The following is a 26,035-nucleotide window of genomic DNA, read 5'->3' on the forward strand; positions in this document are numbered from 1 at the left end:
CTTGTGTTTTATGGTATTATATTTGGTGTGCACCTGTGAGGCACCTTTTAACCCGTTATAAAATGCACTATAAAAATAAAATTACTTATTATCAATGTTGTTGATTGTTTTTATTTTGAAAGCATACATACCATAATTGTGTGATCTATCACATAACCTACTAACTGTGATATCTGTTGGGGAATTTTCTTTAGCTGGCATTACTATATATATATACACTATATATACTTCCTGTAAAGCCATGATTGCATTGTTGCTCAGACAAACTTGTTCTTTTTTAACTGCTGCCCTATTTTTTTGATAAAGACCTGCTTGACCTCAAATGTTTACAAAGAGTTTCATGAACTGGGATTAGGTTGAATCAGTCAATATATTAACCAAAGCCATACATGAAAATGTCTGATTATTACTGAAACTTTTTATTTTATTTTTTATTTTTATTATTTTATTTAGTCCAACATACAAGCTCTCCTTTAAATGTGACATACAAAGTGAATCCCCATCAGTGCCTGAAATGGGCCAGTACTCATCAGTACAGAGTATCAGCACTTTTGATTTTTGCCCAAGAGTATCCATACTTCTAATTGTTATAAACAGTATTATTAATAGGCTGATATCATAGACTGTATACACAGTACATACTATATATCATGATTTATTGGGAGAAACCAAGCAACCCCCATATAGCCCAGTGAACAATCCTTTGTTTCATAACCACATTTTCAGACACTGCAATGATTTGACTATGAGATTGGCAGTCGAATCAGGCTCCTTAGATTGAATAGTCGACTATTCGGGGTCACCCCTACAAGAAATAAATATGAATTTAAATATATCCAAGATGCATGCAATGATCATATCATGCAACTGCAGAATTAGGGTACTGCCATTTTTTCTGGTCCAATTCAGGCACTGATCCACATCCAACTTAGTTTTGGTTTGTTTCTAAAGTTAAATTTTGGCTTGTTTGTTAAATCCTGGTCCTTGTGGCAGCAGGTGGATCCAGCACCGAGTACCATGCAATCTGCTGTTCTGTCTGCTCAACATACTGTATCGCATTAGCAAGTTGAACTGTGGAAATTCATGTTATTCATGTCATGTGTCTCTGATTTTGCTTGGCCTCATTGTGAGTATAATGCCCCCTCCCTTTTGGTACAATATCATTAAGCAGATGTTTTACGAAGAACAGCACCTCACTCCCAGTCACTTAAACACAAATCCATATGTGGCCTATGAGGGAGTCAAACGCACAACTCACAAACAACCAAACTGACCTATGGGAACCATGTGTGTGTCTGTCTGCGTTCCCTCGGGCTCGCTCTGTGTGTGCTGGGTCAGAGGAGGCCGAGGCTTTAATAAAGGAACAGGCCTGGTACAGGGATGCCAGTCTGACTGCCTGGGGACATGCAACCTGATGGGGACCAGATGAGAGCCACCAGACCGGACTTCTTCCTCCAAACCAACAGCCAGTTGGTGCATGGATTACGTTCCACTGCCTTCTTCCTCGAGCCTCTCTCTCGGTTTACATTGGGATTTGTGGGGTAAACCACCAGATTAAAGTAACATTCTCCTTTAATGGTACTTTAAAGTTTTTCATAGATCACAGGAAAATGTGTTACCTCATGTTCCAAAAAAACATAACATGCAAACATATGTTCGGCTCACGCTGGAGGCCTCTTTTCTTCTGTTGGTCATTAAATGTAAATATTTAATGTGTTCCTGGCCGTTGTGTTGGGGGGTGTCTGGTAACCTACAAGATGAGGTTGCTGTTTCCTGCTTTACGGCAATCAGTAGATGTTTGTCATGTTATCTTCCCCGTCCTGAACAGGCACTTACATCATCCTCCTCTGCTGAGTGTTCGTTTCGCAGGGCAGAGGAATTTATTTACAGGTCAGACACTGGATCAACTGATGTGCACTGAACTGTCTGTCTTTCTCGGGGCAATATGAGGTGACATTTTACCACAAAACTTTGCTAGTATAATTATAGGAAATATGACAATATATACTATGAGGGAATGTACTATATTTGTCAATGATCAGGGATTTAGCCATACTGTTTATACTGTGGCAGCTGTCCCTTTGATATGTCTGGGTGTATTAGGTGAATTAATGAGCAGGACTGCGTTATGGAAAAAGAGGATTTTTAGTATTTTTTGCATGTTATCAGGTATTTAATTTAAAAAGAAGACAATCCTTTCTAGTGATGTTATCTATTTGATATTGGTTTGGTTGCAATGTATTACATAATGATATTGATATCATGAAATAAATAAATAAATCAGTGGGATAGAGGATTGTATCCATATTGCCCAGCCCTAATGATAAACATCAAATACTTTGATCCAATATTTACTAAACATTTTATATATGTTCACATAGCTTAACTTGCACAACAGCAATCTGGTATTTTGATATACCAGTTTGATTTTCTAGTCCAAGTTGAAATTGAAAATAGTCATGGGTACTTTTTTTCTTCATACTTGTTTAAAAAAAAACAAATGGAACACACTCGTTGCTGCAACAACAGAATTACACACCTTAACAGTTAGATTTAGCATTTACTACTTACCTGCCAATCGGGCATGTTCTAACCATTATTATAATATGCCCCAAACCTTAAATGCAACACCTGTTTACTACATTGTGCAGAGAAAGTCTGAACATCACAAACAATGAAGTAGACCCTTAACTATTGAATCCAAAACCACAATTGTTTGGCTTTAGAAGACTTGCAATGTGTTGCACAAGCTGTTAAAAATATTTTTTTATGGCCATTCTTGCCCTTTTTAGAAACAACCAGTCATGAGCCACTTACTGTATGATAATGTTGTTTACAGCTGAAATGAGCTGTGCCAGGTAATTCACTGTTTGTTACACTTACATCCGCACTTTAGTGATTTGTTTTTGATAAGTAAAGATGACAATATTTTTTAAATGTGAATGAACTATTATTTCATTCTTTTATATACATGACTTGCTCATTGACGTTTGTTTTGTTTGCTCTGCTCCACAGTATATCTACTGTTAACCATCCAGGATTCAGTTACGAAAGATATCTAGAACACTGGTAAGGAAATTTCTAAATCTTAAATAAGCTTTAAAAAAAAATGTACTAAGAAGGCTAAAGCCACTGTGAAGTTGGAATCTGATATGTTCAGGCATTTCCTGATTTTGAGCTCAATCTTTTCTTTCCATTGTGCAACACTACAAATGAAGCAACACACAGTGATGTAACAGAATGAGAGATGTGGTTAGGTAATACAACCGGATGGTGTTTGCCTTGTCATGATAACACACAAACACATACACACACTGCTGTTTTTTTAGGATATCATGCTCCACATTGACCCAGTATTGTGTTACTCCTTCCATTACTGCTGACTAACTCTTGGTCTCTAGCTTGAATGATAGCAGCAGGGTGCATGGAGCAGGGCAGCGTCCGTCCGTGTCAAGTTATCTGGCACAAAGGAGCCTGGGAAATTTGGGCCAGCTGAACCCGATCCCTGAAACAGAGCCTGGTGCTGCTGATTCTGGTGTTACAGTACACATCCAGCAGCATCTGGCACTCTCAGGCGAGAAGGACCTTGTTGACATAAAAGGTCATAACGCAGAAGACAATGATGCAATGGAGGGTTATTACTGTTGTAGTCTTGCTTTGCCAGACCTCCACAGCGCTGCGGAGGAAGGTCTGGCTAGTCCACACAGCATTCCGGGAGGGGAGAAAAACGTGCTCTGGTTTATTGGGGAATAGCCCCGGGAAAAGCCGCAGTGCCGCTGCAAAATAGCCTCGGGAAGGAACTTGTGTTGGTGGAACAAGTGTACATTCGATGTGTACCTGGCTTCAAACCTGAATAGGATACTGGATTTTACTTTAAATGTTGGGATGGATGGAAATCACCCAGACTAGCCTTCATGCATACACATATTAAAGATACTTATAAGATTTACATGTCTAAGTTACAAAGCAGTTTTGTCAAGAACATCTTTTATCGTCACATTACCGATGGAGACATGTGAAGTACAAATCAGTCAAGGTGATATACCATATGCATGTACAATGGTAATGCCTGCCTTGTACAACATCATACAAACACAGCAGCCATCTTTAGAGGGACCTGAGAGGGATGACCTGCAACACCTCTTTCTCATTGGTCAATCTCACACCAGAGGAGGAGCACCACAGGTTTGACTACAGAACTGTACACGTTCTGCAGCCGATTTAATTATTATTGACAATCGAAACAAAAATGACTAAAGCAGGAACTTGTACCCAGGAAAATGTAAACACACAGTGCCAGCTCTGAGGACAAAACCACAATTGAAGCAGAAAAAAGCAAAATATATGAGTTAAAAAAAACTGATTATTATAACTATAAACAATTTAATAGAAGTCTCAAAAAAAATCTTTATTTACATTCTGTTTTTACCAGTTCACTTTGATATAAAAATATAACTGGTAACTCGACTATTGAGCTGTAAATCATCAGCACCATGATTATAAAAGCATCTTTGGACCAGAAAGATATGTACTGTATTGCAGGTCATAAGTGAATTTGTTTACTAATAAAGAAGGTGCACACTGTACTGTATGCTTGTGTTATTAATTAATTTATTAAAACTGGCGTCACTCTTACTTCTGTAACTTTTGAATTGTGCTTCTTGATTATTTTTTTAATTAGTAATCTGACTATACTTTTATATATGGTGGATTTTGCATGCTGTCCTTAAACATCATTAAACATTTTTTTAACAAAAGAAATATTTTAATTCTGATAAGCATTTCTTCCCACCTTAACATGGCTCCATGAACATTTAGCTCTAACATTTGTAACAGTCCACATCATCAGTGTTTAAGCTGTTCATTTGAAAAAGTTACAAAGAGTTAAAAAAAATAAAAAATAAAAATAATAATAATAATAATAATAATAATAATAATATATAGATATTATTATATATATATATATTATAAACCCAGGTTTGGTTGTGCTGATTATTAATATGTGCTGGTTGTGGTCATACGCACTTTGGTTTGGACGTGTCAGTCTGTGGATAGCATGGCTTTTGTCTTATTGCAAGAGGATACAGTAAGTATTACTGTAGTTGGGATGTATCCATTGTAATTTAAGTGTGTGTATAACCCTAGCTATGACCCACAGGCGACACAACACTGTCTTTGGACCGACCTGAGAGAGCAGCGACCCAACAGCTTCAGCTTGTCACAGAAGAAAGAAGACATGGTGTTCTTCCTGCAAACTGGACCTGCATAAGAAGGAACACAACACAGAGGTTAAATGCCACGAAACACGGCAGTACAGATAATATTTTGTTTATTAAGAGTGATTTTTAACCAAGAGGTTTGTCACCAAAAAACAACAGACATACTGTAATGCCATAGACATTGCGTTTGTGTGTTGATATTGAACCTGCAAGTCCAGATTAACAGACATACAGATTGAGCGTTGCATACAAACCTGTTTTGGTCTTGCATTCCTGCATATTGCACTTCCTGAGTGTTTCTGGTTTGGAAATATTCTCACAGAGGCTGTTTGGCAGCACGGCCAAATCCTGCTCACTCACACAGTTGACTTCACGCTGCTGCTGACCCCCACCACAACTCACACGACACTGCAAAGTCACACACAAACAGAGTGATAATTTAGACCACTAATAGCTCTCCTACAACTTTGTATTGCAAAACAACATTTAGAAATGCCCTCAATGCTTTGAGGAAATGTCAATCACATGTGACTGACCTCCTCCCAGTCCTTGGCCTTCCAGCTAGTGCAGGGCTTTAGACTGCACGGCTCTGTGCTGTTTGGCCTCAGTGTGGCGCTACAGCGATGAGGCTCGGGGCAGTACACCAGCCTCTCCCTGACGCCTTCACCACAGCTGCCAGAGCACTGAAGAAAACACAAGATTTAGGGGGGTAACTAGTCTCGCATTGCCAGACCTTCCTACGGAGGAGGGTCTGGCGAGTCCACACAACATTCCGTGATAGGAGAAAAACGTGCTCTGGTTTATTGGCATTTCTTTAAACCAATCACAATCGTCTTGGGCGGCGCTAAGTGCCGGACGGAGCAACGGCGCCTCTGCAAAATAGCCTCTGGAAGGAACTTGTTGGGTGGAACATGTGTACGTTCAAAGGTTGTTGTTTTAGTCGTGCAACACAAAACTCGACACAACACAAGATTCGATAGAGCTAGCTGTCTCCTGAAAGACATACTGCAGAATTTCCGGCAGAACCTGAACAATCCCGGAAGTGGAATGTCGTGGCTATCGATAATGTGACAATATTCACTAAGTTGGGGAGCTGGGTGTGACTACACAGGTAAAATATCCTAAATCCTCAATGCAATATGGTAGAGTCTTGCAATAGAACAGCAATAATTGTAAACCTTGGTGGAAATGGTTACTAGAAAATGAAATGAAATCCATCTAAATAACTTGTAAACAGAAAACCAATTATTCACATATACAGCAGATTAGTTATCAAAAGGTTTAAAAAATAGGCAATTTTTGTAACATGTAACAGTGATAGGGCTGTAACGATATGCAACATGAAACCGAAATCGTAACACTCAGATCCACGAACCTGTGTCGCGGAGTGAGAAGGCAGAATCGCGACACACCCCTTCCAACTCCCAGAGTTATCCTTCCCGTCCAGATCCAATGCTACCACATCTTTAAATTACTATTAGTATTAGTCGTTTTGGTGCCTTACTAAATTTAGCTGACAAAAGGGGGATAACTTATCCCCTATTAACATATATTGGGACATATTTTGGGCTTAATTTAATAAACATAACCTGTAGTAGTACACAATGGTATGTGTATTGTTTTGATTACAATGTGCGGAATTACTTTACATTGCCTATTTATGTATATTTATTTTTATTTCTCACTGTTAATCACCGGCGTCTGTAAAGCATCAGCAGGGGTCGCCATTGTTGTTTATGTGTGTGTGACGTCAAAAACTGTAACTGGGAGTACAACGATCTGGTACGAGTTCCCGAGTAGTAAGTTACGGGTTTGACTACCGTTCCAGGGCACTTTCACAGGTAGAAGGTTGTGAAAACACGAGTTACGGGTTGCCTGGAACGCAGCATAAGTGCTGACCGGGTTTGGATTGCTGTAATAATAGTGGCTGGCTGGCTACTAGCTGGCTGGGGGCTGACTGTGTATGTGTCCCCGGGGCTGTTGTCAGCTCTTATCCCGACTGAAGCCTTGCAGCGCCGGGAGAGTGAGGCAGACAGACAGGGGTGTGCTAGCTGGCTAAATTACCATTAGATTAGTCGTCTATCTATACAGTTAACGTTACTGATGAATTCGTGAGTTAGCCCAGAGTTGTTGACCGTGGTCAAAACAATCATACTGAAAATAACTGAGCGTGTTGAATGATGTCATAATCGTATGTTAATAGTGTTTGACGAAGTGACCGAAGAGCCGGTTAATTAAATCCCGGTTCGTGTCACTGAACCGGGAGAATCAGGTAAATTCCTGAGACCAAAACGTATTTTTCTAAATAAATTATTGCTTGCGTAATGGTCAGTGTGCGGGACTTTTCCCTATTAACTATTAAAAGTTCCCCCAAATAAACATGTATAATTCTTTAAAGCTATACCAAATGATGCCCAAAATTGAACATATAGAGATTTGATGTGTATAATGCTCCTACCGGTCCCCAGGGTGATATACTCCAGTTCATACAGGGTTTGTGGGGGCATGTCAAGGTGCTGAGGGGTCTGCTGGACACAGCTTGACAATGGAAAGGTCTGAGGGGACGTTTACTCTGAGAATCGACACACTGGACATCACGGTACTTCCTTCCCACCCCTGTACAGTAATCTGGACACTATGGAGAACATCACAGTGCAATAAATGGCTCAGACATGGCAAGTGAGAACTGTGACAGAAACAAACCCATTTCATCATATGGAAAAGAAACGGATAATAAGTGGAATTATAATTAAGTATTAAGTGTAATTATCAAATTCAGTGACTGGAGGAAATCTAACGTTACTCACTTTGCTCCAGCTGCCACTGTGCCAGGTGGCACAAGGCTGCAAGTGACATGTGCGTGCAGGCTCAGGTCTCTTCATTTTGGCACAGTCCTCATCATTCTGGGAGCTGCACTCTACCATCCTCCATATTGCTCCAATCCCACATGTTGTTGAACACTGGGGAGAAAGAGGTATTTTCTGATTAAAACTCGCCTTGGGTTTATGCGTATACTTGGGTGACAAACTGATTAAAGTGACATGCCAGGCAATAATATTGTAAAGTAGACATTTTAAAGCAGCCATATTATGCTCATTTTCAGGTTCATAATTGTATTTTAAGGTTGTACCAGAATAGGTTTACATGGTTTAATTTTCAAAAAACACCATATTTTTGTTGTACTGCACCGCTCTCTCTCACTGCTGCAGATCCTCTTTTCACCTGGTCTCTGTTTTAGCTACAGAGTGAGACCTCTTTTCTTCTTCTTCTTCTGTACTATCTTTGATTGCACTGCACATGCCCAGTAGCTCAGATGTAGATCATGTCAGCTAGCTAGCTCCATAGACAGTAAAAGAAAGGCTGTTTCTACAACTTCAGTCAGTTACAAGGCAGGATTAGCTGGGAGACTTCTAAATGAGGGTGCACATGTAAGTAGTTCTTTTGTAGATTATGGTGAATTTGTGTGTGTTGTAGCAGTGCTTTGCTATTGAGAACGAGGTAGCATGCTAGCGTTAGCCATAGCGTTAGCATGCTAACGCTACGAGCTAATGGTTGCGGTTAGCCTGCTCGTTTCGGCTTGTGACGTCACAAGCCGTGCCGATTTTGAACAGCTCACCCAGAGACTGAAGGCAGGACACATTCAGAAACCGTATCTCACTCTAAACAGCATGGATGGATTTTTTTCAAAGTTTGTATGTGTGTGGAAGCACCAGAGACACAACATAACACCCCAAATCCCAGAAAAAGTGATTTTTTCATAATATGGGCACTTTAAGAAGCTCAGAAACAACAACCACCCAGTGAAATTCTGTGCCTGAGGTTGTACATGTTCTAGGCAGAAGCAAATCCTGTAACCATTTTCTAAATCTTACATTATTTGATTTCCTATTGCTAACACCAAAAGCCATTGGAAATAACTTTTCACTAGACCATGAACATTAAAGTGCAGCTAGCTAACCCACCAACCAATTGTCTGTTGCTTTTAAACCACCTTCCTTGCAGTTGCAAGCAGCATGTTTAAAAAAAGAAACTCTTCAAAAAAACGACTGGTTGTCTTATTTCAGTTTATAGGTTGGTAGGCACTCCAGATACTCAAATCTATGTGCACAAGCACTGAAAAAGTTAGTTTTTCATGAAATGTCTCGTTTAAACAATTTAAAAAGAAGTCAACTAAATGTTCACTGTGATAGATGATGTACATTTTAAGTCCCTGGAGGTCAATTTTCAAAGCTTTCAATTTCATAGCAGTCATCGCATGTCTGGAAGGGAGGATCCATAAGTTATAAGGTATGCCATGGAAAATGGCCAGCATTAAAGCTGCAGTGGGTAGAAAGCAAAATCACTTTAGAATTTGTAGAAGAGTGAGCTTCCTGCAGCTCTCCCTCTCCCCTCTTTGTTGCACGGGCAATGCATGTTCAGAACAGCCAATAGAAACGCTCTCTCTCTCTTTGAAATAACCTGTGATTGACGATCACATCTAGTTTATCTAAAGCCTGATTACAGAGCCAAGAGGAGGTACAGAAGTCTAGTTTTCTAGACCACTTGAATTACAATATGCTGAAAGATTATTATGGAATTGTCGCCCAACAACGCCAAAATAAAGTGCCTACCACAGCTTTCATGTCTTGTATTTGGGCTACAAATTTACTACTTTCTTTTAGTTCTTTCGGATAAAACAGTCATAAAATGTCTGTACCCACCTCGCTCCAGTTTCCTACAACCCAGAATATATCCTTGCTGACCGGCTCTCTGGCCTTCAGGTTGCTTTGGTCACTGACGGAGCTGCTCATGGGATGTTCTTGTCGCTGGTTTTGATTGTTGGAGCGACTGTCTTTGGACCAGGAAGAGGGCTTTTTAGCACGAGAGACAGAACTGTTTTTTTTGGGTGTCACCGCAGGCTTCTTTAGTTTTATGATATTCACTGTGGACTGGGGTGATGCTGCAGTGCTGAATGGATGTCTTGCAGTTGTGGGAGGAGCTTGTGTTGTGTGAAAGCCAGCTTTCGATGGGACTGCGTTGTACATGGGAGTGGTAAGGGGAACCCTGTGTGTCCAGGGCCTGTATGGATTGATACGAGGGGTGGTGTGGGGGTTGGAGAAGGGATAGTGGTGATTGGTCTTTGCCCATGTTTTAGTACTGGTGTGTAGGGTGGAGTAGGTGGCCGTGGGTGCTTGGCGATGGGTGCTGGTTGTATGCATTGTAGGTGGACTTGTTTGTAAAGTGGGTGTAATGAGTATATGTGGTGTTAGTGTGGTTAATTTAAGAGGATTTTTGAGGGATGTAGATGTGGTAACATCCAGGTCAATAATCCCCTCCTGCTCTGTTTCCCTATCCTTAACAACATAATCATATCCTGGAGTGTACATCACCACATTTGGCGTGCTTCCCTCCTCTCCCTCCTCCCTCTCTTCTACCTTTTCCACGCCAGTTGAATTTCTGTCCTTTTCAGCAGAATTGGCTTTAGATGGGAAAACCTTTCCTCTCTTAAACTCATTTTTCCTCACTTTAACATTGAACTCTAAATCATCTGTGCCTATGACTTCAGGGATTGTGGTTTTAGGGGTTAAAAGGGAAGTGGTGGTTGGGATGAAAGCAGTTGTAGTTTCTTTGGTGGTTGTTTTCTTTCTCACAGTGATAGCAGCTGTGGGTGCAGCTGTGGCTGTGGTGCTCGTGGGAGCCCAGTAAGGTGTAGGTGTAGGATGCTTGGTGGGGTGGCTCTTAGGTGGGTAGATGCTGCGGTACTTAGGAGGAGGCCCAGGTCGTCTACGAAGACTTGACTTAGGGCAGCTCTGAAGGGCACACAGTGATCTCGACCGAGGTTTGGTTGAGAGGTTGCAAGTCTTCTTGGGTGTTAGTGCACATGTGACTGTACGTGAGCGAACACCTCCTCCACATGTAACTGGGCACTGCAGAAGAGGAAGAACACAAATGACACATTAAAGACAAGGTAGAGATCTGTAAGATCAAAGTCAGAAAGAGAAAAGCTACAGAGAAGCAAAATGGAAGTAAAATGGAAATGAGAGTGCCTCTTCCCAGATGCCAACAGCCCAGTCCTGTCCACAGGGTACATCTCTGTTGCATGGCACCACAGGTTTGGGTTTAAGCAGATGCTTGCATTCAACAGGGTGGAGCACCCTTTCCTCCCCTAAAACTGTCCGAACACAGAGAACTGTTCGCTTGCGTGCCCCTTCTAATCCACAGGTGGCTGAACACTGCTGCCAGCCGCCCACCCACCACCTGAAGAAGAAGGAATAGACAGGAAAAGAGGTTAAAAAAAGAGACTGCTGATAGAACTGATTTGATGGCATTCAAAAACAATACATGAGGAGCATATGGCATGCAGACAACTTTGTCATCTTCTAATAATGAACAGGCCTGGGTATCAATTTAAAATGTTTGATACTATTGCCAGAGTTTTGGTCCTGAAACCAAAACTTTTTTTTAAATACCTTGCTTTAAGGAAAACAATTTTTCTACACATTTTCTTTTATATATTCTCAAAACATAAGCAACTGTGCAAGAACTTTGACTTATTAAAATACAGTCCAAAACAGGCAAATATTGATTTTAGAATAAGTAAACAAGACTTTAAATCTAACTAGGCCATTGATGCCAACTTTTAGTAACCTACTCGACAGTTTTAAATATGTTCTACAAACACATTTTATTTGTTACCAAAAAACGTATTGAGGTTCCATAACCAGCCCTAAAGATGAAAATCTTTAGGGCTGGTTATTAAAATAATTCGTTCCATTGGTTGAATTTCTAAATTGTTTGTTATTACTGTGAAACCCAGGGGCAAGGGGGAGAAAACACAATACTACTCATGCAACTAAGTAATCCTAAAATCCTAAAAAATCTAGATCAGGCAGTGAAATACTGCCTTTTACTTTACTTTCAGACTCTCCAATATTATGAATGCAATGTTCATCAAACAATAGTTATATAACTAAAACCACAGTACAATATGTTTCAAGGCACACTAATACTGACAGTGACAGAAAAACAGTTAAAGAGCGCTTGAGAGTTAAGGACCTTGCAGGACAATCCATATTCTTGCATTTTCGGTATCTCCCTTCTGGACGGCTGTCTGGGTCACACAAAGACTCATCCACTACACCCACGTCCATTTCAAAACACCGCACAGGCTGGTACTGCTCCCCTAAAACAGCCAGGAAGTCAGAAAGCAGATGACCAGGTCGTAACTTAAATGTCACTGAAATCCTCCAACTACCATACATTTATGGAATAAGATTTGTTCTTGTTAAATGCAAAACCAACCTAAGCCACAGGTGGTGCTGCAGTCTGTCCATGCCCCATGCCTCCAACTGTAAATGGGTTCAATGACCTCATTTCCTGTCTCTTTGGTCTTCTTGATGGTGTACTCATACTTTATACCTAGGTTCTTCTCCTGAAATAGTAACTGGACAGCCACATGAATTATTATGCATCATTTTAACATTAAATATTTGACATATATATAAAAAACACATTTTCAATTTCTAAATCAATTTGTTTCCAGTATATGGTGTCTTTAAACAGATGAGAAAACAATAGCATAGAGACATTTTATTATTATCTTTTCATTCACTCAGAAATGTGTAGGCCGCTTTGGAAAACATGTAACGTTTGCATGCTGTGATTGGTTGGCTATCCTTAAAGTCGCTTTTCTCTATCCCTTATTGGTTGAAATCCCCCTACACAGACACTGGGTAAAAATGTAAATTACCAATTACTTCTATACATCTCAGAATACCGAAAACATTTAAAAAACTGTAAAATCCTTTCAAACACATTAAAACTCTGTATTTTATGATGGCCTACCTGCAGCATGACTGGCTGTTTGGTGGGTCCAGGAGCTGTGAGGTTCTCCATGTTCCCGCTGCGTTCGTAGTAGAACGTCGTCCCGCCGGCCTCGTACTCCCCATTCCACTGGATGATGAAGTTGCCGTTGAGGAAGTACTCCTCCGACGTCTCGCTCTTTAGAGCCAGGAAGTTACCTGCCTCCTCCACTTCCTTTACCAGGATGTCCCGCGCCCCCTCAGGTATCACACCCACGTCCACGTACCCTGGGAGAGTCGAGAGGGGAGTCAGAGTCACAGCAAAGTAATGGATGGCCCACCATGGCTGCTGCCACACTCACATCCAGACTACCAGACAGTTTCTCTCTGATCTTTAATAGAGGGTGGGTTCAGTCTGTGGGGGTGGTTGGCATGTGTGTGTGTGAGTGTACGTGTGCGTATTCTGCGTGGGGGGCACTGCCCTGTCTCTGTTTTTTATTGTGTGTGGATGGGGGGGGCTGGATGGGGGAGGACTAAAGCAGCTATGAGTAGGTCTCTGGAGTTTAATGATGTTTGTGGGAAGGTGTGTGTGTTTCTGTGTTTGTGCAAAAGAGGGGGAGGTCTGCCCTTGGTCTAAGCCTTTTGAAGTCTAACACATCTGGGCTGGTTATCTGGAAAGGATGCTGTGCGGGGCAAACACACACAGACAGAGAGAAAGAGAGAGGGAAAGAAAAAAGTTTTTTTTATTGTTTTAGAGCCTCTTTCTCTATTAATCTGTCTTTGCCGTGAGTTATACTTTTCCAAGCACAGTAAAATACGCCAAAGACATGTCAGTCTTTAGACAAATGCAAACATGGGGCTGCAGGCGCACACACATACACACACACATCAGCCTAGTACAGCAGGACAAACAGCTGCACAGTGTGGACAAGAAGGCTGCCATGACAACAAAGTATCAACACAATGGCGTAATGCTAATGAACTGTCCTGAAATGACTTTCTGCCTGTAGACATCAATTTGAATTCTGTGCTTTTTCACACTCTTCTGGTGGGTGCATCAAAGCTTCTCCTCATTTATGTCAATCTGTTTTGTGTTAGTACAATTTTATAATTGGATCAATTCTTATGTCTGGATAATTCAATTTGTTTCCAGCTGCTCAAATATCCTTTGTGTTAAACTCACCAAAGCCATCTCCTTCATCAAAAGACTTATAGACTGTCTCACAGCTTGTGCCATCACCCAAACAGACTCCACAACGATCCTCCACAGCGTTTGAGTCAATGCCATAGTCACAGCCAACCGCCTACAGAAGAAACACATGCACAAACCCATTAATATACAACGAGACACATTACAGAATCACATAAGATGGAAGTTTGCACAGAAAAACTCCACCCTCCATGATACTATCGTTACACTGCAGCTTGTCTCATCCGGCTCCACTACAACCCCCCCCCCCCATCTCTTTTAGTCTCTTACCCAGCCACACTACCTTGCACACTCCGTTGACGCAGATGTTTCTGGACTTGTTGTTCATGAAGCACGGTGTCCCGTCTGTCACAGCGTCGAGCATCTTCTCCGAAAAATACTCAACGACTGGTCGACAGTGCAGCTCACAGGGGTTTACTAAAGATGGATGAAGGTAGGGGAAAGAGGAGTTTAATTTAGTTTAATTCCAATGAATTGCCAACTCTGAGTCCAGTCTACTAATGTCAAGCCCAACTATCAGGAACGGCTGATGAAGCATACTTTTCATTGGTGACAAGACATTTTTGGATCTTTTCTAACAAACATACACCTCACAAGCCCAATAAAAATTACATTTATTATGCAGAAACAGTGATTTGAATTTAGGAAATGACACAAAGCACAAAAAAAGAATGCGTGCAGACTTTAGCACGGACAATTACTGCACTGAACTGTACTGTAACATTGTATGCCCCTGCTAAGATACAGTAGATAGGGTAGCTGCATCACTGAGGGCTTTCTAGTGTAATGCTGCCCTCTGTTGGGTGACATACACAATCGCAGCTACAGCTCTTCTGTGATATGAACAGAGGGCTACTAGCATACTGTATGTGTATTTGTCTATCTGTAGTATCTAATTGCATTTTGAGGCTTTGATCACTTACCTGGGTTAGCCACAGGAATCCACTGGTAGAGCTCATTGTGGTAGGACACAGTGTCAAACTCACTGCACAGCATCTCTCGAAAGGTTGGTTTATTCTTCTGACAGGATTTGGTATTACAGGTCCGATAACGCTTCCTTTCCCCAGTGCAGTACTTGCCCCCGAACTCTGGTCTGTGGAAACACAGTAGGACACTTTAAATCAACCATGTGACCAGTTTCAGCGTCTCATCTCTTTTTGAAGAACCATACAGGTTTGATTCTAAAAAGAGTGTGAGAAATATTTCAATGGCAGATCTGGAGTCAGATCTTACTTGGGGTTGTTACATTCCCTCTCTGCTGACTGAACTCCAGTTCCACAGGTCCTGGAGCAGTGAGACCAGGTACTCCACTGTCCCCAGCCTCCGTTCACCGTCTCTGGCAGTTTACCCACAATCACACACTCTCCTGAGATACACCACTACGGGAGAAAATGTCACAAATAACACTAGTAATATGACACATTTAATACTCAAGGCTCTGCACCAGAATCACCCTCATATCCGTAGTGCTAACCATCCTCATCCTCAGGCTAATGAAATCCACACCCTAACAAGACAAAGCAACTGGCACCCTATGGCTCTAGCACCACCCACCTTCTCTGGTCCACAGCGAGTGCCATCTATAGGCGAGTCCAGTTTGGAACGACAGGAGCCGTTGACTGAACACCAAAGAATCTGGCAAATGTTCTGAAAGAAAGACGTAATCCACAAACAATGAGACTTTTTACTAAGATTTCTGACATTTTTAGTTGGTGCTTAGATGCACAGTACTCACATCAACCTCATGGCAGAAGGTAGCATTTGGGCCATACTGGAGCTGGCACTGGTGGTGTGTGGTGTAACGGACACCGAGGCGAGCCAGCGGGGTGGTTAAGTCCCTCTTGGAAGGGCGGTCATCAAGACAGAAACCCCAGCCTCGACTAAAACAAACAAACAAAGATTTGATATTGAATGTGTGATTTTTTGAAAAAGATGAAAAAGAGAAAAAGAGTGCACAAGGTGTGGTGGTTGAGTCATTTGTGCAAGTGTGACCACCCTCTAATGACCTTTAGGCTTCTCTTGTTTTTCTGTTATTTGCTGGATTTTCTGGCTTTTAATGAACTGAGTTTGCACTTATGTTCTTTGCTGCTCTTTCGAAAAGTAGTTTGTCATGGTTTGCTTCACATGAATGTCTTCATAACTTTGTTTTGTTCCAACACACACCCATTGCATCTTTGGGGGTATACATTTCCACTGCCTCCCTTCAAATCTGCACCAGCATATTCACTTTATCTGCATCCAGGAAGAGTGACTGTTTGTTTTAGTCCCATTTTCACAATGATTTCATAACTCTGGCGATTCACACAATTTCCAGACCTCTTGTGTGTTCCCCACAAACAAAAACAGTACTAAAACTGAGTGAATCATGTTATAATTTTATGATTCATTGCTTCAGAATATGGTATGAATTCAGCCTTACTCGAGGAAGCGTGTGATATATTCTTTGGAGCAGGAGGACCAAGTGAGAGGCGAGCTGTCGTACATCAGCTGTCTGGACATGATGAACGGGTGCCTCCCTTCCAGCTCACAGTCATTCCCCTGACCGTCATGATGAATTCCAAAGCTGCGTTCAAACACAACCAACATGAACAATTATGATATTATCTTTACGCAAATAAATGTTTCACAAGAATACATGAGCTTCAGCTCTTGGATCTGCAAAAACATGATTGTGTTCCTGAACAACTTTCTAATCTCAATAGATTTCTACAGTGATGTGTCCCAGTCCTGTGATACATTCAAATAACACATTTGTTTTAAAATTTGAAATCCAATCCAAAGTCATTTAATAACTTTTGTTTGCGCAACATCATTTCCTGTTAGTACAAAGCAGTAAAACACATTCATTTGTTGCCCAAATAGAATACTGTAAAGTTTTGTACAAAATGTATACATTATAATAGCACATACAGTGTGGAATTTGATCTCAGCTCAGGTGTAAAAGTTAAATTTAGCTGAAAAATGAAAAATGTTTGCTCTGGCCAGTGGGCGGTGCTTGGTTTTGGCTCGACTTGGTCACAAACATTCTCATTTTTCAGCTCAACAGGTACACTAAAATATGTTTCTGAAAACATTTGAGGCAAGATCACGTGAATCACAGTTCATGAGCAGTGATTGACACTGTGTAGAGACTCCTCTGCTCTTAATGGTTGTTAACTTTTGGGCGCGGTGGAAACTTGCATATGCCAATAGGAGAACTAGGGGGAGGCAGAGGAACATGAATTTTGTTTTACAGGTTGTCTGCCTAATGTGCTACTGTAAGGATTCAGTGACAGTTTGAGCAAAAAAAAAGTTACATACTGAACCTTTAAACCATATGCCTCTTGGCTCTTACATATTTTTCCTGCTACCCTCTATTTCAAATTTGAAGGACCACTCTTCCCTACATCCACTTCATTCATACAGTCCTCATGATCAGATGTTAACTGAACACATTGGCGCCAACTGAGATTAAAGATAATGGTGGTTTTCTGTGTCACAGTAATCCAAAAATGAAAACAACTCAAACTTTTCTGCCCTTTTCTTTTTACTGTTACTAAATGGTCTCCGCCCAAATCACATCAATCTCAGGTATCAATCTTTTGTCCGTTTACCAGATACTAACCATTATTTGCATTAGCCCATTCCCTAATGATGCAACTGTATATTCCTCTTTAGTAACCGATCATGGGAACAAGATGCTTTCTTTGTCACATGGCCCATTGTTATCATACTCTATTATTCAGGGTTTCAAAACAATTACAAATCAACACACACACACACACACACACAATCAAACACACACAGACCTGTGGCCCATTTCATGAGCGATGGTGAAGGCAACTGGTAGTCCTGAATCCTCATTGATGTTGCAGCTGCGGTGCGGTTGACACATCCCAGACAGATGAGACAGACCCAGGGTCTCACAGGGCTGGTTCATTCCAGCACAGATGTCTTTCCTGGGGGGCGAAACACAGGCACATTATGTAGATGTCATATCTCCATCATAAGCGGGCCTAGCATCAGAGCATATCATTTATTAATTTCGTTTAAGTTATCTATTGATATAGCTGACCTACAAATGCATATGTGTGTGTCACTTGCCTAGTGACCAACACAGCCACATCATGATGGGCTGGATGTGTGTCACTCTGGGGATTGAGGTTTTTCTGCCAAGCACAGAAACTGGACAAAGTGGCGTCTGCATGGTGAACAATCTTCAACTCTTTCTGCAACAAATAGCAGAATTATAAATAACATTCTGCACGTTTGTCATCATTTGGCTGTCTTTTTAAATTTTTTTTTTTTTTTACATCTTGACATTTGAAAACATAAAAATTAAATTATTTTTTGACCCTGAAGAAAAATGTTTGTTTCCATCTTTTCACAGGAAATTTGCAGAGTGCAGCGTCAGTTGCAGAGCAGTAACCTGTAGAGGTAGTTTATATTTTTTAATGGACATGACTTTAATGTAGAGGTGCAACGATGAATCGATTAATCGATTACTATTAAATTAATCGCCAACTATTTTGATAATCAATTAATCGTTTGAGTCATTTTTTTATTAAAAAAAATAAGATTTCTCTGATTCCAGCTTGTTAAATGTGAATATCTTCTAGTTTCATCTCTCCTTTGTGACAGTAAATTGAATATCTTTGAGTTTTGGACAAAACAAGACATTTGAGGACGTCATCTTAGGCTTTGGGAAACACTGATCCACATTTTTCACCATGTTTTGACATTTTTATAGATCAAACAACTAATCGATTAATCGAGAAAAATAATCGACAGATTAATCGACTATGAAAATAATCATTAGTTGCAGCCCTACTTTAATGCAACCAGCTCACCTTCATTCACTTTATTTTCTAAACAGTTCTGTATTACACTAGCGATAACAGGGATTTTTTTCCAATGGAAGCCAAGAAGTTTCTGCTGAACAAACATGATTTTGAATGTTTTTCGTGATTGGTCCAGGTTCTTGTTGAATTTAGTTTGAATTGGTTTTTCAGTTTTTCACACTTGTAGCTATATGTGGAAGTCTGATGTAAACCAATGTGAGTACATGATGTTCAATGGGTCTTGAATCTTCAGGTAGATACTCAGTGTGCATGGAGTTTAAACCACAGCCAAATGAAGGAGTCTTCCAGTTTACTTCAAACTACAGTGCGTAGTTTCTGCTGCCCCGATGAGGAATTCTAAGTAATGACAACAAAACTGTCGGCGCGTCCACATGATACAAGCCTTCCATGACTGCGCACCGACCTCCCCCTCCTCCATGCAGTTGCTAATAGCCAAGGAGGACACGGAGGATTAAAAACACATGATGGACTCCTCAGAAGAGGTAATTATCTTCACTCGAGTTTCTGTGCGTGAAATCACCGGACGCCACAATCTTCTGAACATAGCCATACTGAGAAATACAAAGAGAGTGAAGCTGATAGTCTTAATTAGCTTTGTAGCAACTCATTTGGCAATGGCTTGAATGTAACGGACGTTCTATAATATCAAAAAGTTACGCACTAAAGCTTTCACCTCCTAACTACCCCACTGAGGAATGCTTCATAGATGTACATGTGCTTTTCTTGTTCCAACTTTAATATATGCATTGTCAAAGAAAGAAATCACATTAAAGTTTCTTAACAAAACTTGTCTGGGCAAGTGTTACCTCTTCTCCCTGGAGTAGAATGAGGCGAACCAAGATTACATGGATGGCATTCCCAATACTGGCATCATGAAAGATCCCTGCCACCTGTTAACATAGAGATCATTCACCACTAAAATGATATAAAAACGTAACCGTAGTCTGTGTGTAAACTTGTATGTAAACAGTATAATCGAATTCTAACTCCTCACCATGTTCATGATGGTGAAGATGTAGGACTCCACATTATCAGTGCCGTGGTATTCTATAAGTTTGGCGTCAGCTACCACCATGGTCTCGACCCACCGCTCTCTGCTGACTGAGCGCTGCGAGCGGGACTGAGCCTGATCCTCCCCCCTCTGCTGCTCCCTCTCCCATTCCTCCCTCTCTCTCTCCACCTGGACAGAGTCACTTGGAGCATCTAAAGCATGGATAATGGAAGACTTCACTTGCAGTACACTTGTGACTTATCCTTGCTTGACACAGGCGCAGACAGAGAAAAAAAATGCTCATTTACAGTATGTATATTTACAAAAACATCTGCTTTTCCATACACATACACACACATTCAGATACACACCTTGAACTCCACAGGGGCTGGGTGTCTCTTTGGACTCAAAACTGCGTTTTTTTCTCTGGCTTTCTGTTGTAACTCTTGGATAGACAATATGGGGCTCTGGAGTCCCTGCAGGACTATCAGGAGATTTCTGGAAAGGTTCGATAAAGTAGTGTCCCTCTGGCAGGGAAAAGAAGCCTCTCTGAGGAAAAGAAAAATGACATTGATGAAGATGCATTGTGTAGAAATGAGTGAGCAAGTTAAGATTTTGGTCAATCACTTCCTGTGCACAGAAAAGTTACAGATACCCAAATCTGAAAATAGGGCAAATCTATTATCTCAAGTATTAGTTATGCTCACTGCTGTCACAGCTCCCAACTGTTAATTAAGATTAAAAAGATTATTTTATCCCAAAATCTTGCCTAATGCAGCTTTAAATCTCTTTTGTAATGTAATGCATTCTCAGACTGTGACTTAAACAGAAAAATTACAGCCTAGTACCTAGCATGCTTTTTTTTTAATAACTTTTACGAGTGCAACAACAAATCACCAAAAAAATTAAACATGAGAAGACAAACGTGAGAAAGCATGCTGAAAGGGCCATTACTCAGTAATTTCCATCTGGTTAGAATCCATCATTAGTCAACAGATCTGAATATGAACCTTTCTCCTTCCCTGAGGCACATTCTCTGTCTGCTGCAGCAGCAACACAAAGACTTTTTCCTAAGTATGCCATGCATGTTCTTACTGGTGCAGACTATTCATTTGCTGATCGGTGAGGTCTGCTGTTGAGACTGACATAGATACACACCCCCCCCACACAAACACACCTACATGAAAACACACAAAAGACGCTTCTGTCAAATCTTGAATTTTCCTTGTAAACACGCAATATGAATGTTTTCCCTCCCACTAACTGTTTGCAAGTTCTCATCATTAAGTTGATTATGTGTGTGTGTGTGTGTGTGTGTGTGTGTGTGTGTGTGTGTGTGTGTGTGTGTGTGTGTGTGTGTGTGTGTGTGTGTGTGTGTGTGTGTGTGTGCCAAAACAAGCCCAGGCTGTTCCCGGATGAACCCCTCCCTTTAACCCTAAACCAACTTCGAAATTGACAGAATGAGAGAGGGATGCATAATTCTTTCAAGAGCCAAACACATTATTTTACATGTTAAAATGTGCATGCACATGAATAAATCTATCAAGGATATAAAAAAACTTAACATGCACATGTATTGAGTCCAACAAGACCAACGAATTCTAAGAAAATGATTGTTGCATCTGATTCTTGTATCTCTTCTCAGTGTTTGAGGAGCTAAAGGCAGATGTGGAAAATTAGGTCACGCAGTGCTTACAGTTCGGCCAGTTGTGGTCCCAAGGGTCTACCCTGCTGTTTACTGCAGTTACTCACTATTCAGCCTTCTGGGTCATCCTGACATGTTTTTATGTGTTTCTTGGGACATGCATTTCAACTACATTCATTCAGCAGTCTGCAGAGCTCTGACTGAGTATCTAATTTCAAAAGTACAAATCTAGAGAAGCACTCCCTTTGGAAAGACTATATTACTCCACCTGTTACACTGAACCTTGTAACATAGGATAGAGTGTCCACAAACTGGAACAGAAACTTTGTAGGACACAACTAAGCTGCTCAGGCTTATTTGTTCATGTAAAACCACCAGAGGAATAACAATAACGTTGCAAGTTCTTTTTTTTTTTTAAACACAGATTAAATAAAGTATTGAGAAAGGGTTTTCCACTGACTCAGAGTGTGGCCTTCAGCCAGGGGTCCCTAAGTTGTGATGTCTCATCCAAAAAGCATGCAGGCTGATATACAGTATGTCTGTGGTCAGCTGAGAAAGCTTCCTAGTGCAGAAAACACACATTTCACCAATGCTCTGGATCTCACCCACACACTATATTTGCCCAGATTAACATATTACTAGATTAAGATTTGTTTTTGTATTTGCATCATCTCACTGCAAAACGAAACAAATACAAAGGTGTATGATACACATAAGGACGGATTCTTGTTATTATGCCTCCCTGCCATCTCCTATATGTTTTCCTGAGCGTTAAACTTCCAAGTGAGTCCCAGCAGCGAGAAGCAGGTGGTGGAGTGCAGATCAACCAGGAAGGAATGCTACAGAGAGGCCCATCCAAACATTCAGACCCTTGCCAGCATGATCTGTATGATCTACATACCAATTGCAGTCCTGCAACGCAGCCGGCAAGGCTTGGCTTGTACAGTGTGGTTATGGTATTACTTGTGATCCTTAAATGACCATGTACAGATCCTGTGTGATGTAGGTACTCAATAGACAAAGACATCTTATAAGGATACCAACTAGGACTTTGTTTTCCATTTGAGCAAAACTGGGGGATTATTCTGCAACAGTTTTTGCTCTAAATCCCAAATGCTCCGCCAGCTAAAACAGTGTTGGTCAGAAGTTCACTTTCGCCACCTCTTCTCCCTCTGCCACCTCCTGCCCTTCTCCTCCTCCTCTCCATTAATCCCCCTCCTCTGACCTAAAGGAAGCATGTTTGGGTGTGAGGTGCCAGAGCCAGGGGAGGTTACCATAACACAGGTCTGTGTTCTAAATACATTGGCCATGTGGAACTGCTTTACTTCTGTTTCCTGCTTCTGTGGGTTTTGTAGTGCTGGCCAACTGGGTCTGGAATAAAGTCTTTGCTGTTATACAGCCTGTGGCCTCAGCAGTGATTAGTGGGACACAAGGAGAGGTGGGAGCGGATGGTGCTCATTACTGCAATATGATCAATCACAACAATTTTCTGCATAACAAAGGTACATTTATTCTTACAAAACTGTTTCTTGATCACTACCGGTTTCACTACACTTACTTGCCTTTATGTTGTTTCTTTACTTCACAGGATAATTCTGCCTGTGAGCTAACTTCTTTCTCAGAGGTCAAAGACATTATCAATTTTCATCTGCATAGTGCGAGGAAACATGCATTTAAGTGAGAAAAATACCAATATAATAGGTCTGAACATTCGTGATCTTTCTTTGTGTTGGGCCTCAGGGATCAAAGACTACTGAGAAAGCTTTGGCTTGGCTTGAATTGAAGGTTTTCCCAGGGAAACAAAAAAAGGGACACAGACAGCAACCTCCATCCAATTACTCTGGTCCTCATGGTTTCATGTGTACAGTAAATAGTAAAGGTGAAAGGTAAGCTGAACTTTGTAAAGACATGATCACTTGTAAAGTAAATATTGCTCACTATTTCCCATCCCCTTTACCATCTACATGCATATCTACATACATACTGTACATCCTTTGTCAGATCATCATTAGTCGATTCATTTATTAGTACACTGACAAAAAAAAATGTTGTCGACCATTTTGATAAATGAGTAATCGTTTTAATTATTTTTCAAGCAAAAGTGTTGGTTCCAGCTTTTCAAATGAGAGAACGTGATGGCAATTTGAAGACGTTACCTTGGGCTCTGGGAAATTTTTATGGGCCTTTTTCATTCTTTTCTAATGTTTTATAGACCAAATGAATAATCAATTAATCAATCAAGAAAATAATTGGCAGATCAATTGATAAAGAATAATCATCTCTGTGGTTTTAGCTGCTATAAACTGTCTGCTACAGTACAGAAAATCAGTGTAATAGATCATAGTGGTTTCCCTGATTGATTGACGAGAAGGGACACACCGGAACATTTGGGATTGCAGAAAAAAATCCTCTAAATGCGGTAGGTTGTAGATAATTGGACTTTGGAGTGACCTAACACTTTTCAAATAAACTGCATTTACAAGATTTGGCAGGAAGAGGCAGTGCAACCCACACAAACATAACATAAGGAGGCATGACCCTGCAGGAGAGGCATTCCTGCTGTGACACAATCAAACACGAACACCAAAACATTCTTCATGACTAAAACTGACACATCCCATCATTTCAGAGCCGGAGAGTTCCTCTTTTTCCACCACCTCTTCCTATTTGGTTGTATCAAAATATTGGTGTTAATCAAATGAATCAGTTATTATTTCAAAAATGCTGAAGTATTTTTTGGTGAATAAAGGACTTAAAAACTCAAATTCTTAGCAATGAGCAACCATAGTATTCTCCAGAAATGTTCATATGGCACATATCACTTCTGAAATAAAATTCTTCATATGTTGAGCTGCTCCCTTATCTATCTGCGGTCCAGCTGTCTTCTAGCCTTTGTAGTGGAACTATTTATTTGATTAGAAACATTTCAGCCAAAGTTTAAAAAAAAAAAAAGTACAAATTCTCTGAACAAAACGTATGGCCCTATTTCCTGTCTCTCCATCTGTCAAACTCTATTGTTCCAGTATATAAAAAATTTGCCAAAATCTATCACTGAAGCCCTATCTCAGCGTAGAACAAAGTAACACTGCACGTCCAAGGGTGGGGGTTGCAGAGAGTTTCTGCAGGAACAGACAGCAATGTGAGTGAATGACTGAATGAATGAATGAATGAATGAGTGAGAGTGAAAGTACAGAGGAAAACATCTGAAAGACAATGAAGACGGAAAAGATCTCATTGTTGGCCGAGAAGCAGCAGCCGTCAGCGGGTCGGCAGCACAGTCGTTCTTCAAATAGTGTCAGGAAGTCTTTGAAGGGCAAACTAACACACAGGGCACTGTCAGATGGAAGGGTTTGCTCAACAGCCTATGACTGCCTAAACCACATACCAGCTCCCCCAGAGTGATGCTCCCCTTCCCCCTGTGTATGAAAAAAAAACTGCCTGCCAAAAGCAACTAGATTTAGAGATATGACAGGGAGGGAATAGGGAGGATTCAATTTATGAATGAGACAGAGGTTTAAATTGACCTTTATGCCCTGTTATGTATGTAAAACAATGTGATTCCTTACCAGTCCTTTACAGGAGCTGATGGCAGCAGTTCCTCGCACATCAGAGGCTTCCACAGTGCCAAGGAGGTGACAGGAGTTCCCCTCAGAGCGACGATGCTCAGTCCTGTTGGCACTGCCGTTCCTCCTCTCTAAGATGTAGTCACTTGAAACCAAGTGATTGTTTGCAGTCAAATTAAACATTAAAGTGCGACCCTTGTAGTTGACCTTGTAATAAACCTGTCCATCCAAACCAAGGGGTTGTAGGTCACGCCTGACTCGCCCACCCTTGAAGTGGTGAGCCAGAGAGTGGGAAATAAACTCTCCATCAGCGCTGGTTTTCACTGGGTGGACAGTGGACAGATCTGACTGGGACAACTGTCCTGCAGAATAAAATACAACACAATTGAAACAGGGTTGTGATTACAGAGTAGAGTATATTGATATTAGTATGCACTTAACCATACAAACGTTTCCAGTCATGCATTTAATTCACACATGCACAGAAAGGCAGCTTTTATCATAACTGCACCACACTGACCTTGTTCTGCAATGAGGGAGAAGAGTCTGCCAGAGTCGAAGAGCTCTTTGTGGCCGGCTGCCAAAATGAAAACAAAGTGTAGCAGAAAAAGAACCGGGCAGTCCTGCGAACATCGCATATTTCATGTAACCAAACACAAACCACTGCAAAAGAGTCCTGGACATTGGGTTTCAGTTAGAGGCGACCACTTCGATCCTGAGCTGCACTGTGTCATGACATGAACACGCTCACAAATCTCCTTTCACGAAGGCAAACATGCACCGAG

General features: G+C 41.0%; 1 protein-coding gene across 1 annotated transcript; it reads right to left on the reverse strand.

Moving 5' to 3' along the window:
* Positions 1 to 4,944: 4,944 nt before the first annotated feature.
* On the reverse strand, positions 4,945 to 26,019 carry adamts12 (ADAM metallopeptidase with thrombospondin type 1 motif, 12). The gene is made up of 24 exons (XM_031305700.2): positions 25,771 to 26,019; positions 25,254 to 25,612; positions 20,414 to 20,591; positions 20,046 to 20,254; positions 19,858 to 19,941; positions 18,294 to 18,418; positions 17,999 to 18,148; positions 16,630 to 16,773; positions 15,946 to 16,090; positions 15,765 to 15,857; positions 15,444 to 15,589; positions 15,134 to 15,303; positions 14,494 to 14,627; positions 14,184 to 14,304; positions 13,044 to 13,288; positions 12,501 to 12,642; positions 12,255 to 12,381; positions 11,246 to 11,456; positions 9,920 to 11,125; positions 8,027 to 8,179; positions 7,678 to 7,854; positions 5,756 to 5,902; positions 5,474 to 5,627; positions 4,945 to 5,261 (listed from the first exon to the last, which is right to left on the reverse strand). The coding sequence occupies exons 1-24, from the start codon at positions 25,886 to 25,888 to the stop codon at positions 5,146 to 5,148; spliced, it is 4,854 nt and encodes a 1,617-aa protein (XP_031161560.1). The 5' UTR covers positions 25,889 to 26,019; the 3' UTR covers positions 4,945 to 5,145.
* Positions 26,020 to 26,035: the final 16 nt, after the last annotated feature.

The sequence above is a fragment of the Sander lucioperca genome, chromosome 2, assembly GCF_008315115.2.
Source record: "Sander lucioperca isolate FBNREF2018 chromosome 2, SLUC_FBN_1.2, whole genome shotgun sequence".
Taxonomy (NCBI): Eukaryota; Metazoa; Chordata; class Actinopteri; order Perciformes; family Percidae; genus Sander; species Sander lucioperca.